Source organism: Colossoma macropomum, unplaced genomic scaffold (assembly GCF_904425465.1).
Source record: "Colossoma macropomum unplaced genomic scaffold, Colossoma_macropomum, whole genome shotgun sequence".
NCBI lineage: Eukaryota > Metazoa > Chordata > Actinopteri > Characiformes > Serrasalmidae > Colossoma > Colossoma macropomum.
In genome coordinates this window covers 34,242,142-34,255,125 of record NW_023494786.1, presented here as the reverse complement: position 1 = coordinate 34,255,125, position 12,984 = coordinate 34,242,142, and the positions used below count along the sequence as shown (strand labels likewise).

The following is a 12,984-nucleotide window of genomic DNA, read 5'->3' as shown; positions in this document are numbered from 1 at the left end:
GTGGGGGTTTTATGGCTTTAGGAGACCTCCCTGCTATTTTTAGTGCTGATGTTATGCGCTTGTCTGCCTGGTGTTTCTTAAAGAGCACTATTTGCAGCAGATCATGGCCTCCCCCTCCACGCTGACGCCACATTATCATTCCCCTTCAAACGGAGTCATTCTTCATCAAACACCATCATTCTTCATCAAACACCATCATTCCCCATCAAACACATGCTGTGGCGTTACTGTTAGCTGAGGGGAGATCTGGTCAGCAGAGACATCCACAGTGAGGAGGACTGAAAGATCTGCCTCATCGCTGTCATTCAGAGAGAGAGAGAGTGTTAGAGACAGCTGAAGGGTTTGTTTGAGATTAAGGTGGTGATGGATGGGGGTCAGTGAAGCAGATAAAGATGAGTTGCGTTCGGAGCAGACCCTCTGCTGCACTGTTTCTGTGTGTGTTCCAGCAGGCGTTGGATAGTCGCCCAGAACCATCAGGAGCTCTGTGATGTGAGTGTGTGTGTTTGGCGTCTGTAGGCCGGGTGAGGGAGATAACACACTGACACACACACTCATCACAGAGTGTATGGACTCCTGCATCATTCACAGTGTTTACGTTGAGAAAGCTGTGTTATCTCTACAGCCTCTGAGCTCAGGCAGGGAGAGAACCTTCCTCAACTGAGCATCACTTACTTTTCAGTAAGAAATTATTTAAGGATAAATTTAATTCAAATTGAATAGAAATAGTGCTGAATGAATTGTAATGAGTTGTATTCCACAGGAGACAATATGATTATATCGAATGAGCTGTTTTACATCAATCCATCTATCTGTCTGTCTGTCTGTCCGTCCGTCTGTCTGTCTAGCTAGCTAGCTACCTGTCTGTCTGTCTGTCTATCTATCTGTCTGTCTGTCTGGCTAGCTAGCTACCTGTTTGTCTATCTACGTACCTGTCTGTCCATCTGTCTATCTATCTGTCTGTCTGTCTATGTGTGTATGTATGTATGTATGTATCCTCTATCTATCTGTCCATTTGTCTATCTGTCTGTCTGTCTATCTGTCTGTCTATCTGTCTATCTATCTGTCTATCTATCTGTCTATCTATCTATCTATCTATCTATCTATCTATCTGTCTGTCTGTCTACCTGTCTATCTGTCCGTCTGTCTGTCTATGTATCTGTCTGTCTACGCTAGCTATAGACAATAGAGAGATGATTCAGAACTAAACTGTATCCCCTCTCTGTCTCTCTCTCTCTCTGTCTCTCACTCTCTCTCTTTCTCTCACTGTCTGTCTCTCTCTCTCTCACTCTCACTCTCTCTCTCACTCTCTCTCCTCTCTCTCTCTCTCTCTCTCTCTCTCTCTCTCTCTGCAGGTCCTCTGCTCTCTCCGTATGGATCAGTATCATCATGCTGCTGTACTGAGGGTTCCTGTTTCACTCTGATTCAGCTCCAGCTCTCAATCTCTCTACTGCAGCCTTCCAGCCTTTCTTTCCACCCCTCCATCCCTCTGTCCCTCCGACTGTCCATCATGAGTCGGATCCTGGCAAAGCTGGACCCTCGGCGAGTCCAGTGGTCAGCCTTCAGCTCCCGAATCCTCCGGACCAAACCTGTAGAGTCCATGCTGGACAGCTCGGCTAGCACAGCAGGGCACAGGTCCACACGGCACCAGGCTGGCGCGAGTGCTGACCACAGTGGATCTAGTCTCTCTGGGAGTGGGTAGCTGTGTTGGCACCGGCATGTATGTGGTCTCCGGGCTGGTTGCTAAGGAAATGGCCGGCCCAGGGGTCATCGTGTCTTTCATCATCGCCGCTGTGGCCTCCATACTGTCAGGTGACTGCACTACTAATACAAACATACTTCACTCATTTTAGACCCTATTTATTATGTATTTTATATTATTTTATATTTTGTGTGTTTTATATTACTTTATCTTTTTATTTTAATGAAGGCAGTGGTTCTATTTAGAACTATGAGTCCTATATAGAACCATTTGGATGCCTAAATAGTTGTTTGCATGGTGAAATCGTTCTTCAGACTGGAAATTGTTCTATATAGTACCTAAAAGGGACTTTGTATTGTTACATTATAACAATACCAGAATACTTTATGCTGATATATAAAACCATATACTGAAAAGGTTCTATACAGAACCATCAACATATTCTGCATCAATCTAAAGAGCTATTTCACCATGCCAAAAACATTAAGGTGTCCAAATGCTTCTATATAGAAATCAAGGTTCTAAATAGAACTATTGCCTTTACTAAAGAACCCTTGAGGAACCTTCTTTTTAAGTGTGTACCTTAGCACTCCAGAATGTTTGGTCTGATCCGAAACTATGTGCTTGTACACAGCTTTTTGATTGGACATACGGTTTTGTATAATGATCTTCACATGACAAATCCATACCCCATAGGAATGAATGGGGTGCAAAAGTTTGTAACACCCTATTAACCAATGGAGGGAACCAAAGCAACCACCTAGCAACAGCCTAGCAATCACCTGGGATACCATAGTAACCACTTATTAACACCTTTTCAACCATCTAAAATTCCCATAGTAACCATTCGGCAACACCCTAACAACTGCTGGTTGGCATCACTTTAGCAACCACCTGGGATACCATATCAATGATTTATTAATACCTTTGCAACCACCTAAAATACCATAATAACCATTCGGCAACACCCTAGCAACCAGCTGGGAGACTGTAGCAACCACCTGGGAGACTGTAGCAACCAAATATCAACACCTTTGCAACCACCTAAAATACCATAGTAACCATTCAGCAACACCCTAGCTACCGTTGTTTGGCAACACCCTAGCAACCACCTGGGATACCATAGCAACCACTTATCAACACCTTTGCAACCACCTAAAATACCACAGTAACCATTCAGCAACACCCTAGCAACCGCTGTTTGGCAGCACCCTAGCAACACCCCAATTCCAAAAACACTGGAATGTGAAATGCTTCATCTGTGAAATGTTTGATCTGTACTAAATTGAAAACAGTAAAAATAAAAGTATTTGATGTTTAAGTTTATAAACTTTATTATTATTATTATTATTTTTTTTAATATATGCTAAATCTAAATTTAAAGCCTGCAGCGCTTTCCAAACCATGTGGGACAGGAGTATTTTACCACTGTGTTACATCAGCTTTACTTTAACCGCACTTAATAGTCATTTGGGGACTGAAGACACAAAATGATCCAGTTTAGAAAGCAGAATTGTTGCCATTCTTCTGTTACACACGTCTTCGGGTGCTGCACAGGGCCTTATTGTTGTGTTTTTAAGCTAATAATGCAACACAGATTTCCGAGCCAGCGAGGTCAGTCCAGCACCCGCACTCTCTGATTATGCAGCCATGCTGTTCTAACGGTGCAGGACATTTTTTGGTGCTGTTAAAACTGACAAAATATGTAGGTCAGTTTACAGTGAACCAAAAATGGGTTCTGTAAATCATGTTTACAATAATGAGACCAGGGGAATCGTTTTCTCACTCAACATTAAAGCAACAGGTCTAATGATCATTTTAATAGACATCAGCGTCACTAATTAATGACTCTATTAAAGACTGGTTTACCAAGAGAGACACTGGAGTATTTTCACCTAAAATGAGTTAATGAAGCGAGTCTTGTTATAAAATGATAACAGGACATTAAAGTCATAATTAATCTTTTAGTGCTTTTACTTTCGATACTTAAGTACATTTGAAGGTGAATACTTTAGTACTTTTACTCAAGTGGAGGTCTAAAGGGAGGAACTTCTACTTTTACTGGAGTAATATTTTACCTTGGGTGTCTCTACTTTAACTCAGGTACATGGTTTGTGTACTTTGTCCACCACTAGTGAAATAATAATAATAATAATAATAATAATAGTAATAATAATAATAATAATAATGAGGAGGAGGTGGTTTTAGTGGCGGAAGCTGCCCCTTCGGATGAGCTAATGCTAAAGCTAACACTGGAGCTAGTCAAATGTTAGCTTCTGAGAAGGACTCGACATCTTTTACATGAGAACTTTCATCTAACTTTAATCTAACAATACAAAGAATGGCAGTAATACTCATCTTCGCGCAGAATGTTTTTAATCGGTAATATGAGTGTCACACAGTCCTTAATCTTAATCTTAATGTTGCTGTAAAGTTATTTATCATTAAATTAGTTTTAGCAAATACAGTAATGCAGATAAAGTATATTTTACTTTAGGGTCTGTAAATGTGATCACTGAGCTGTGAGTTCGGAGCTTCCAGAGAGTTTAATCCAAAAGTTTTTCAGCTTCAGGAATGAAATTAAAGAGGAGGAAGCAGAGCTCAGAGGCATGGTGATCATTATTTTGCAAATAGTCGGTTATATACATAGTACATGTTGAAGCTATAGAACACTGGAGGTGATGTGCTGTGGTGAATAATATATTAGCTGTGACTTGGTTGCAGTAAATCAACCCAGCAGTGATTTTATTCACTGTCGACCAACATCAGCAGAGTTCTATGGCTTTTATATAGCAACTCTACAAAGCAAAGAAAGAAAGTAAAGCAAAGAAACTGCGAATATTTTTTAAATATATATATTTTCTACTATTGCCAATTCCTTCCGCTAGAAAAAGTAGTTCCGGCATGTTACAGTAAAGCCACTATTGCTGTTGTTTAGCAACTGGTGGTCAAAAATAAGACAAGTACCAACACTTTTCAAACAAAAGAGCTAACTGTGTAATTTATTTAGTGTATATGTTATTTGTTATACCTTTTATTGCATATTTAAAAGAGGATTCTAATTAATTTTAACAGTTTCTCCTTAATTGAGTGTGTGAGATGTAATCAGAGAGATTCAGGTGGTTTGGTGTGAAATGGTTCAGATGTCTTTACAGTGGTGGTGATAGGAACCAGGGGTCGCCATGACTACAACACAGATATAGACATTTTATTTACTATCCTGAACCACCAGTGAACCTACACGAGTCTTCTGAGTTTATATGGAATGTTGATGATGGAAAATAGTGGAAAATCTGAAACAATAAGTTTTCTTTGGGGACTATTTTGCCTCACAGCGCCCTGCATGTATCCCTCCACCATGAATGGAGTTTAAGATCTCTAAACTCTCATAAAACAGTGTCTCAGTCATCAGGCAGTGAATTCATAACCATTTCATGTAGTAACTTTCTGTGAGGGAGCTTTTAGAGGTGGACGTCTGGTTCCTATCACCACCACTGTGAACAGTTCTGACTCAGTAAGTTTATCTAGAACAGAGCGTTTCACACCAAACCACTCTGAACGACTCTTAACTATTAATTATACAGAGAATTTTGGAGAATCAGTGGAATTCCCCTTTAACTATGCACGTCACCTCTCACTCTGCCCCTCACATGCTCATCCTGTCAGGTGACCACACCCACTTCCTGTAGCACCGGTCAGTGTGACATTAAAGAGAAGGCCGTGTTATATCATGCACAGTGATAATCCTTCAAACAGCAGGGCTGGAGCTCGGATCAGGTCCAGACGGTGTCACGGTGCAGAGGCCAGTGACATAATTAAGCGTCCGTTTATCAGCTGCCCCTCAGTCGGTACAGCAGGAGTGTTTTTCTTATTCACTTTGTGCTGATATTTGTCTCCGTAGTAGATAATGTGATTAAAATTAATGTGCTGGGGGTTTTGTTACTGGCCTTGAGCTTCACTGCTCTCAGCTGTGTATTCACAGTACAGTACAGAGTGCTAGACTGGGGCGAGTTTAGCACAGAATTTCTCACTTTGCAGTGCTTGTGGAGCTGTGGACATTCTAGGAAGGGAGATTATTTAATTTATTAAAGGTGAAATCTATGATTTTAATCCAGGATGAATTTACAATGAGTCATTTTTGCAATCTAACAGTGATAAACTGCAAAAAATCTTAAATGTGGTCAATAAATCTAATATTTCTCATTATGAGACTGTTGTAAGAATATTACTTGTTTCTTGTTACTTGTTTGGAGAAATAATGAAGATAATTTTGCTCATTTCAAGAAGTAATGCTTAAAAATAAGTAAAATATTCTGCCAATGAAAAAACATTTTTATAAGATAAAACTGCTTAAAAACAAGTAAATAAAATCTAGAAATAAGATAAACAATCTTACAATATTCTTATGACAGTCTGTTAAAGAGAAATATTCAATTTATTGACTATATTTAAGATGTTTGCACTTGCTAAGATATATTTTTTGCAGCATAATTGTGGAGTGATTTTAATCCAGTATGAATCTGCAGTGTGTGTAGTTTTACAGTCTGACAGTAATAATTGTGGAGCGATTTTAATCCAGTATGAATCTGCAGTGTGTGTAGTTTTACAGTCTGACAGTAATAATTGTGGAGCGATTTTAATCCAGTATGATCTGCAGTGTGTAGTTTTACAGTCTGATAATAATTGTGGAGTGATTTTAATCCAGTATGAATCTGCAGTGTGTGTAGTTTTACAGTCTGACTGTAATAATTGTGGAGTGATTTTAATCCAGTATGAATCTGCAGTGTGTGTAGTTTTACAGTCTGACTGTAATAATTGTGGAGTGATTTTGATCCAGTATGAATCTGCAGTGTGTGTAGTTTTACAGTCTGACAGTAATAATTGTGGAGTGATTTTAATCCAGTATGAATCTGCAGTGTGTGTAGTTTTACAGTCTGACGGTAATAATTGTGGAGTGATTTTAATCCAGTATGAATCTGCAGTGTGTGTAGTTTTACAGTAATAATTGTGGAGTGATTTTAATCCAATATGAATCTGCAGTGTGTGTAGTTTTACAGTCTGACGGTAATAATTGTGGAGTGATTTTAATCCAATATGAATCTGCAGTGTGTGTAGTTTTACAGTCTGACTGTAATAATTGAGGAGTGATTTTAATCCAGTATGAATCTGCAGTGTGTGTAGTTTTACAGTCTGACTGTAATAATTGTGGAGTGATTTTAATCCAGTATGAATCTGCAGTGTGTGTAGTTTTACAGTAATAATTGTGGAGTGATTTTAATCCAGTATGAATCTGCAGTGTGTGTAGTTTTACAGTCTGACTGTAATAATTGTGGAGTGATTTTAATCCAGTATGAATCTGCAGTGTGTAGTTTTACAGTCTGACTGTGATAATTGTGGAGTGATTTTAATCCAATATGAATCTGCAGTGTGTGTAGTTTTACAGTCTCACAGTAATAATTGTGGAGCGATTTTAATCCAGTATGAATCTGCAGTGTGTGTAGTTTTACTGTAATAATTGTGGAGCGATTTTAATCCAGTCTGAATCTGCAGTGTGTGTAGTTTTACAGTCTGACTGTAATAATTGTGGAGCGATTTTAATCCAGTATGAATCTGCAGTGTGTGTAGTTTTACAGTCTGACTGTAATAATTGTGGAGCGATTTTAATCCAGTATGAATCTGCAGTGTGTGTAGTTTTACAGTAATAATTGTGGAGTGATTTTAATCCAGTATGAATCTGCAGTGTGTAGTTTTACAGTAATAATTGTGGAGTGATTTTAATCCAGTATGAATCTGCAGTGTGTGTAGTTTTACAGTCTCACAGTAATAATTGTGGAGTGATTTTAATCCAGTATGAATCTGCAGTGTGTGTAGTTTTACAGTCTCACAGTAATAATTGTGGAGCGATTTTAATCCAATATGAATCTGCAGTGTGTGTAGTTTTACTGTAATAATTGTGGAGTGATTTTAATCCAGTATGAATCTGCAGTGTGTGTAGTTTTACAGTCTGACGGTAATAATTGTGGAGTGATTTTAATCCAGTATGAATCTGCAGTGTGTGTAGTTTACAGTCTGACGGTAATAATTGTGGAGTGATTTTAATCCAGTATGAATCTGCAGTGTGTAGTTTTACAGTCTGACGGTAATAATTGTGGAGCGATTTTAATCCCGTATGAATCTGCAGTGTGTGTAGTTTTACAGTCTGACGGTAATAATTGTGGAGTGATTTTAATCCAGTATGAATCTGCAGTGTGTGTAGTTTTACAGTCTGACGGTAATAATTGTGGAGCGATTTTAATCCAGTATGAATCTGCAGTGTGTGTAGTTTTACAGTCTGACGGTAATAATTGTGGAATGATTTTAATCCAGTATGAATCTGCAGTGTGTGTAGTTTTACAGTCTGACGGTAATAATTGTGGAGTGATTTTAATCCAGTATGAATCTGCAGTGTGTGTAGTTTTACAGTCTGACGGTAATAATTGTGGAGCGATTTTAATCCAGTATGAATCTGCAGTGTGTGTAGTTTTACAGTCTGACGGTAATAATTGTGGAGTGATTTTAATCCAGTATGAATCTGCAGTGTGTAGTTTTACAGTCTGACGGTAATAATTGTGGAGCGATTTTAATCCAGTATGAATCTGCAGTGTGTAGTTTTACAGTCTGACGGTAATAATTGTGGAGCGATTTTAATCCAGTATGAATCTGCAGTGTGTAGTTTTACAGTCTGACGGTAATAATTGTGGAGCGATTTTAATCCAGTATGAATCTGCAGTGTGTGTAGTTTTACAGTCTGACGGTAATAATTGTGGAGTGATTTTAATCCAGTATGAATCTGCAGTGTGTGTAGTTTTACAGTCTGACGGTAATAATTGTGGAGTGATTTTAATCCAGTATGAATCTGCAGTGTGTGTTGTTTACAGTCTGACAGTAATAATTGTGGAGTGATTTTAATCCAGTATGAATCTGCAGTGTGTAGTTTTACAGTCTGACGGTAATAATTGTGGAGTGATTTTAATCCAGTATGAATCTGCTATGTATTAGGAAACAAAGAGAACAGTAATCTGATTCAGGTTCAGAAGCTCTAATCTGAGCAGCGTGCTGAAAAGCATGATTCACGCTGATGTACCACAGTGCACAGCATGCAGGAGCCAAAATAGAGCCGGAGGGGAAAATTCATTTCATCATCCCTGATATATTGGAATAATTTAAAGAGGACACTGGAAAGACTTTTTTTTTTCTTTCCAGCCGGTCGTCCACCCATGGAAACAAACACATCATTCACACCAGAGAGACACATGAATGCTTAGCTTTCTCGCTCATTTATTAGGATGTAGTTTAGCATGTAGTTTCAGTGGAGCAGTTAAAGCTATTTAACATTTTTATCTCACTGATTCACTTTTTTTATCCGTGTGAAAATATTAGTGTGATTTGTAGCAACATTTCATTTTCAGTAGTCACTTTGGTCTTTTATTCGTTGACCACAGGATATACAGTGCTAAAGCCTGGACACACCTACTTGTGAAGTTTCTATTATTAGTATTTTCCACATTTATTAGTGGAATTTAAAAGTGGAACTGTTTTCCACAGAGTAATAACAAATCAGAATCGCCTTATTTTGCCAGGTATGTTACACATACTGGCCACTTCATTTAGTCCACCCCTTTGTATCTACACTCACTGTCCACTTTATCGGCTCCACTGACCATACTTTGTTACACTGTTCTTCAGTGGTCAGGACCCCATGGACCCTCACAGAGCAGGTACTATTTGGGTGATGGATCATTCTCAGCACTGCAGTAACACTGACGTGGTGGTGGTGTGTTAGTGTGTGTTGTGCTGGTGCGAGTGGATCAGACACAGCAGTGCTGCTGGAGTTTTTAAACACTGTGTCCACTCACTGTCCACTCTATTAGACACTCCTACCTTGTCAGTCCACCTTGTAGATGTAAAGTCAGAGACGATAGCTCATCTGCTGCTGCACAGTTTGTGTTGGTCATCCCCATCACCCCCCTCCCCCAAAATGTGCACAGCTGTGTCCTACAGAAATGATACAGCGGCTGATTTTGCAAGATAATTCGTTCTTTGTGGGAGTAACTTTAAGACCGTTGCACAAGATGCTACTGAATTTCCGCTAAGAACAGATGTAACTTTACACTTAGCTGGGAGCAAATTCCAGACCTTTATAAGCTACTCTAATCACTTCAAACAACCTCGTTCAGTAAATGATTAGATTAGAACAAGAGTCGAAAACCCAAATGTTAAAAAAAGCCATTTTGTCAAGTTTCAACAAAAATCTAACTACTTTGGGAGCCAGAACATGTCTCAGTATGTGCTAATGTACTCGTATAGGCTAAAACATATAAACAAAAAACACAGACTTACTTTGCTCTGCTTTAAACTTTAGCCTGGCTTTAGCTGCTTTTCTCACATCTCTAGCAGGAAACTCCTCAAAAATGTAACAGTTTTTTGTAAAATGTCTCTCAATGTTTGGCTTTTTCCGAGGCTAAAGTCGCTTCTCATTCTCCAGCTTCTTGTTTGAGTTTTCCCGTTCCACCTTAAATGGTGCCTGAGGTGCCAGAATGTAACCACTGCACCATTTAAGGTGGAACTTGAACAAGAAGCTGCTGAATGAGAAACTGACTTCAGCTTCATGACTTTTTAGTGTTTCAGTTTCTCGCTGCAGATTAAACGTATCAGGAAACCAGCTGGAGTGATTATAAATGCAAATAAGTCCATTTGTCTCCAAATTATCAATGTTTGTCTTAAATCTCTCTCTTTGCCATTTCATTAGCTGCTAGCTAGGCAAGATTGTTGTCTGTGTTGCTATGGTGACCAGCAGTCTGCGCTGATCTTCAGGGTTAAAGGGTGAATTAGCAGTTCTACATTAACTCCAGAGTTTAAGACCATTTATTGTTAAACTGTGTTGAACGATCAGCAGAGCTTTATTTTACTGTAAAGGAGGATTATTTTAGTTTTACCTACAAATCTAATTCAGCTGTGGAGCAACAGGGCAGTAAAAGAGTTGCATGTTGCCGACCGCTGGCTTAGAAAGTGTTTACAAAGTGCTATCTGCAAATATTCCCACATTGTTTTTAAACTCTAGGTAAAACCATGCAGGTAGTAGTTTGTTTTATTTATTCACTGTATCTTGCAGTGTAGTAAGTGTGAATTGTCAAAGGCTGTGGCGTTTCAGGGTGAGTCAGGAGGGATCACAAACATCATGCTGTATTTTTGGATGGTTGCAGCCAGTGTGTGGATTGCCTCCCACTGTTGACTGGCTGCTAACTCACCCATCATAGTGGCGCTGATGGTTTAATGGCAGTAAAATGTTTGGTTTATTGGTTCTTCTTCTGGAGATGCTCTGTTCTAGTGTGGTTCTGCACTCTTCCTCGCATTAACTGAGATCTTACTCATCTCCTCCTCTGTCTACAGATACCACAAGTTTTTCAAAGATATGCTAACCTAGTTACAGTTGTGGGCTATGAAGAACCAACTGAGTTAACAACTTGTTACAGCGCCACCCTGAGGCAGAGCAGTGCTGCAGCTCTACTTAGTTAAGAACACCAAAGACAGAACCTGATTGTGGGTGAAGCAGCTAAACACTGAGCTTTCACTGAATTTGCGATTGAGTGTCTGTTTTTCCATAATGGACAGCAAAACATCATAATAAGTTCATTTTCAGACACCCCTTATAATTTTGGTTTTGAGACATTTGGGGGTCCCTGACCTCTTGGTTTGATCACTATGGTAGTTTACATGGTTGCCATTGTGTTTGCAACCATTTGTTACGGTATCCCAGTTGGTTCCTAGGTGGTTGCTATGTTATCCCACGTGGTTGCTAGGGTGTTGCTACATCATTTCTGCATTTTTTGACATTTGCAGCTCAAAAAGGTTGAGAACTGTTCTGCTGTGTGCTGTTTTCCCAAATCCTCCCATGTTGACCGATGGTTTTTGAAAAACGTAATCTTTTATGTCTTAGCTTTGACCTATATATTTAAGACCTGTTGGTACGTCCGACTCCAACGGTACTTATGTCCCCACAGGTGTGTGTTATGCTGAATTCGGTGTGCGGGTGCCAAAGACCACAGGCTCTGCCTACACCTACAGCTATGTGACAGTGGGCGAGTTTGTGGCGTTCTTTATCGGCTGGAATCTGATCCTGGAGTACCTGATTGGCACGGCGGCGGGAGCCAGCGCCCTCAGCAGCATGTTTGACTCTCTGGCCAATCACAGCATCAGCGGCTTCATGATCAGCCATGTAGGAACCCTCAATGGACTGGGTGAGCATGTTTGTGTCTACTAAGCATCCCCAGACTACTCTAGAAGGGCCAGATTAAGAGTAAAGCTGCATTAACAACAGCTTTAATGGACATTCTGAGCGAGTTTTAATCTTCCACTTCCAGTTCATTTAATCCCCAAAAGTTAAAGAAACCGTTCAGTGAAAAATCAGATTTACACTATTTTCCTCCTTAGCCAAATGTAGGTGACCAGCCAAACCAGCTTGGTGTCTGCTTTGTACATTGCATACTGAAAAATATCAGTAGTCGTCATCTTGAAGTTTGAATTTTGTCCATGTGTACGCTGATCAACAAGCCACAGTCATAACAGAAAATGGACAGACTGGTTCTACATCGGTAAAGGAGCTCAACAGGGCTGCCCACTATCACCATCCCTGTTCACCCTGTAAGCTAAATGTACAAAAGGATTCAAGATTGTAAAATGTTTAGACCCCTCTTCCTTAGTCAGAACCAGGATGTGGAGGCCAGCCTTGTGTCTGTAGCACTGATCCTTATTTCTTCATTGTGCACACAGTTCACAGACGCCATACTGACCCGCTCATCATAGAAAGTGGCCATGTTTACATAGGCTGGCTCAGGCACATTGCTGCCTGAACCTTTGCCACATTAGGTACAGAAGCAACAGCTCTTCTAAACCTGTACATAGACAGCTAGGAATAACTGTTCACAATGTCCTTCCATTGTCCTCAGTAATGAATCGCTACAATAGAAAGAAAACAAAGGTTATGATGATAATTTTATTATTTAGGTGAAGATGTGGTTGGTATAGTGTAGTGGGTAGTGGTTGGTGTAGTGGGTAGTGGTTGGTGTAGTGTACTGAGTAGTGGTTGGTATAGTGTAGTGGGTTGTGGTTGGTGTAGTGGGTAGTGGTTGGTGTAGTGGGTAGTGGTTGGTGTAGTGTACTGAGTAGTGGTTGGTATAGTGTAGTGGGTTGTGGTTGGTGTAGTGGGTAGTGGTTGGTGTAGTGTAGTGGGTAGTGGTTGGTGTAGT

The 12,984-nt window shown here is 39.8% G+C and overlaps 1 protein-coding gene across 1 annotated transcript in view; it reads left to right on the top strand.

The window, feature by feature from the left end:
• The first annotated feature begins 1,507 nt into the window (after positions 1-1,507).
• Positions 1,508-12,984, top strand: part of slc7a14a (solute carrier family 7 member 14a) — a 29,600-nt gene continuing 18,123 nt past the window's right edge. The window contains 3 exon segments of the mRNA XM_036565419.1: positions 1,508-1,624; positions 1,626-1,809; positions 11,740-11,976. Coding sequence (XP_036421312.1) covers positions 1,508-1,624; positions 1,626-1,809; positions 11,740-11,976 — 538 coding nt within the window.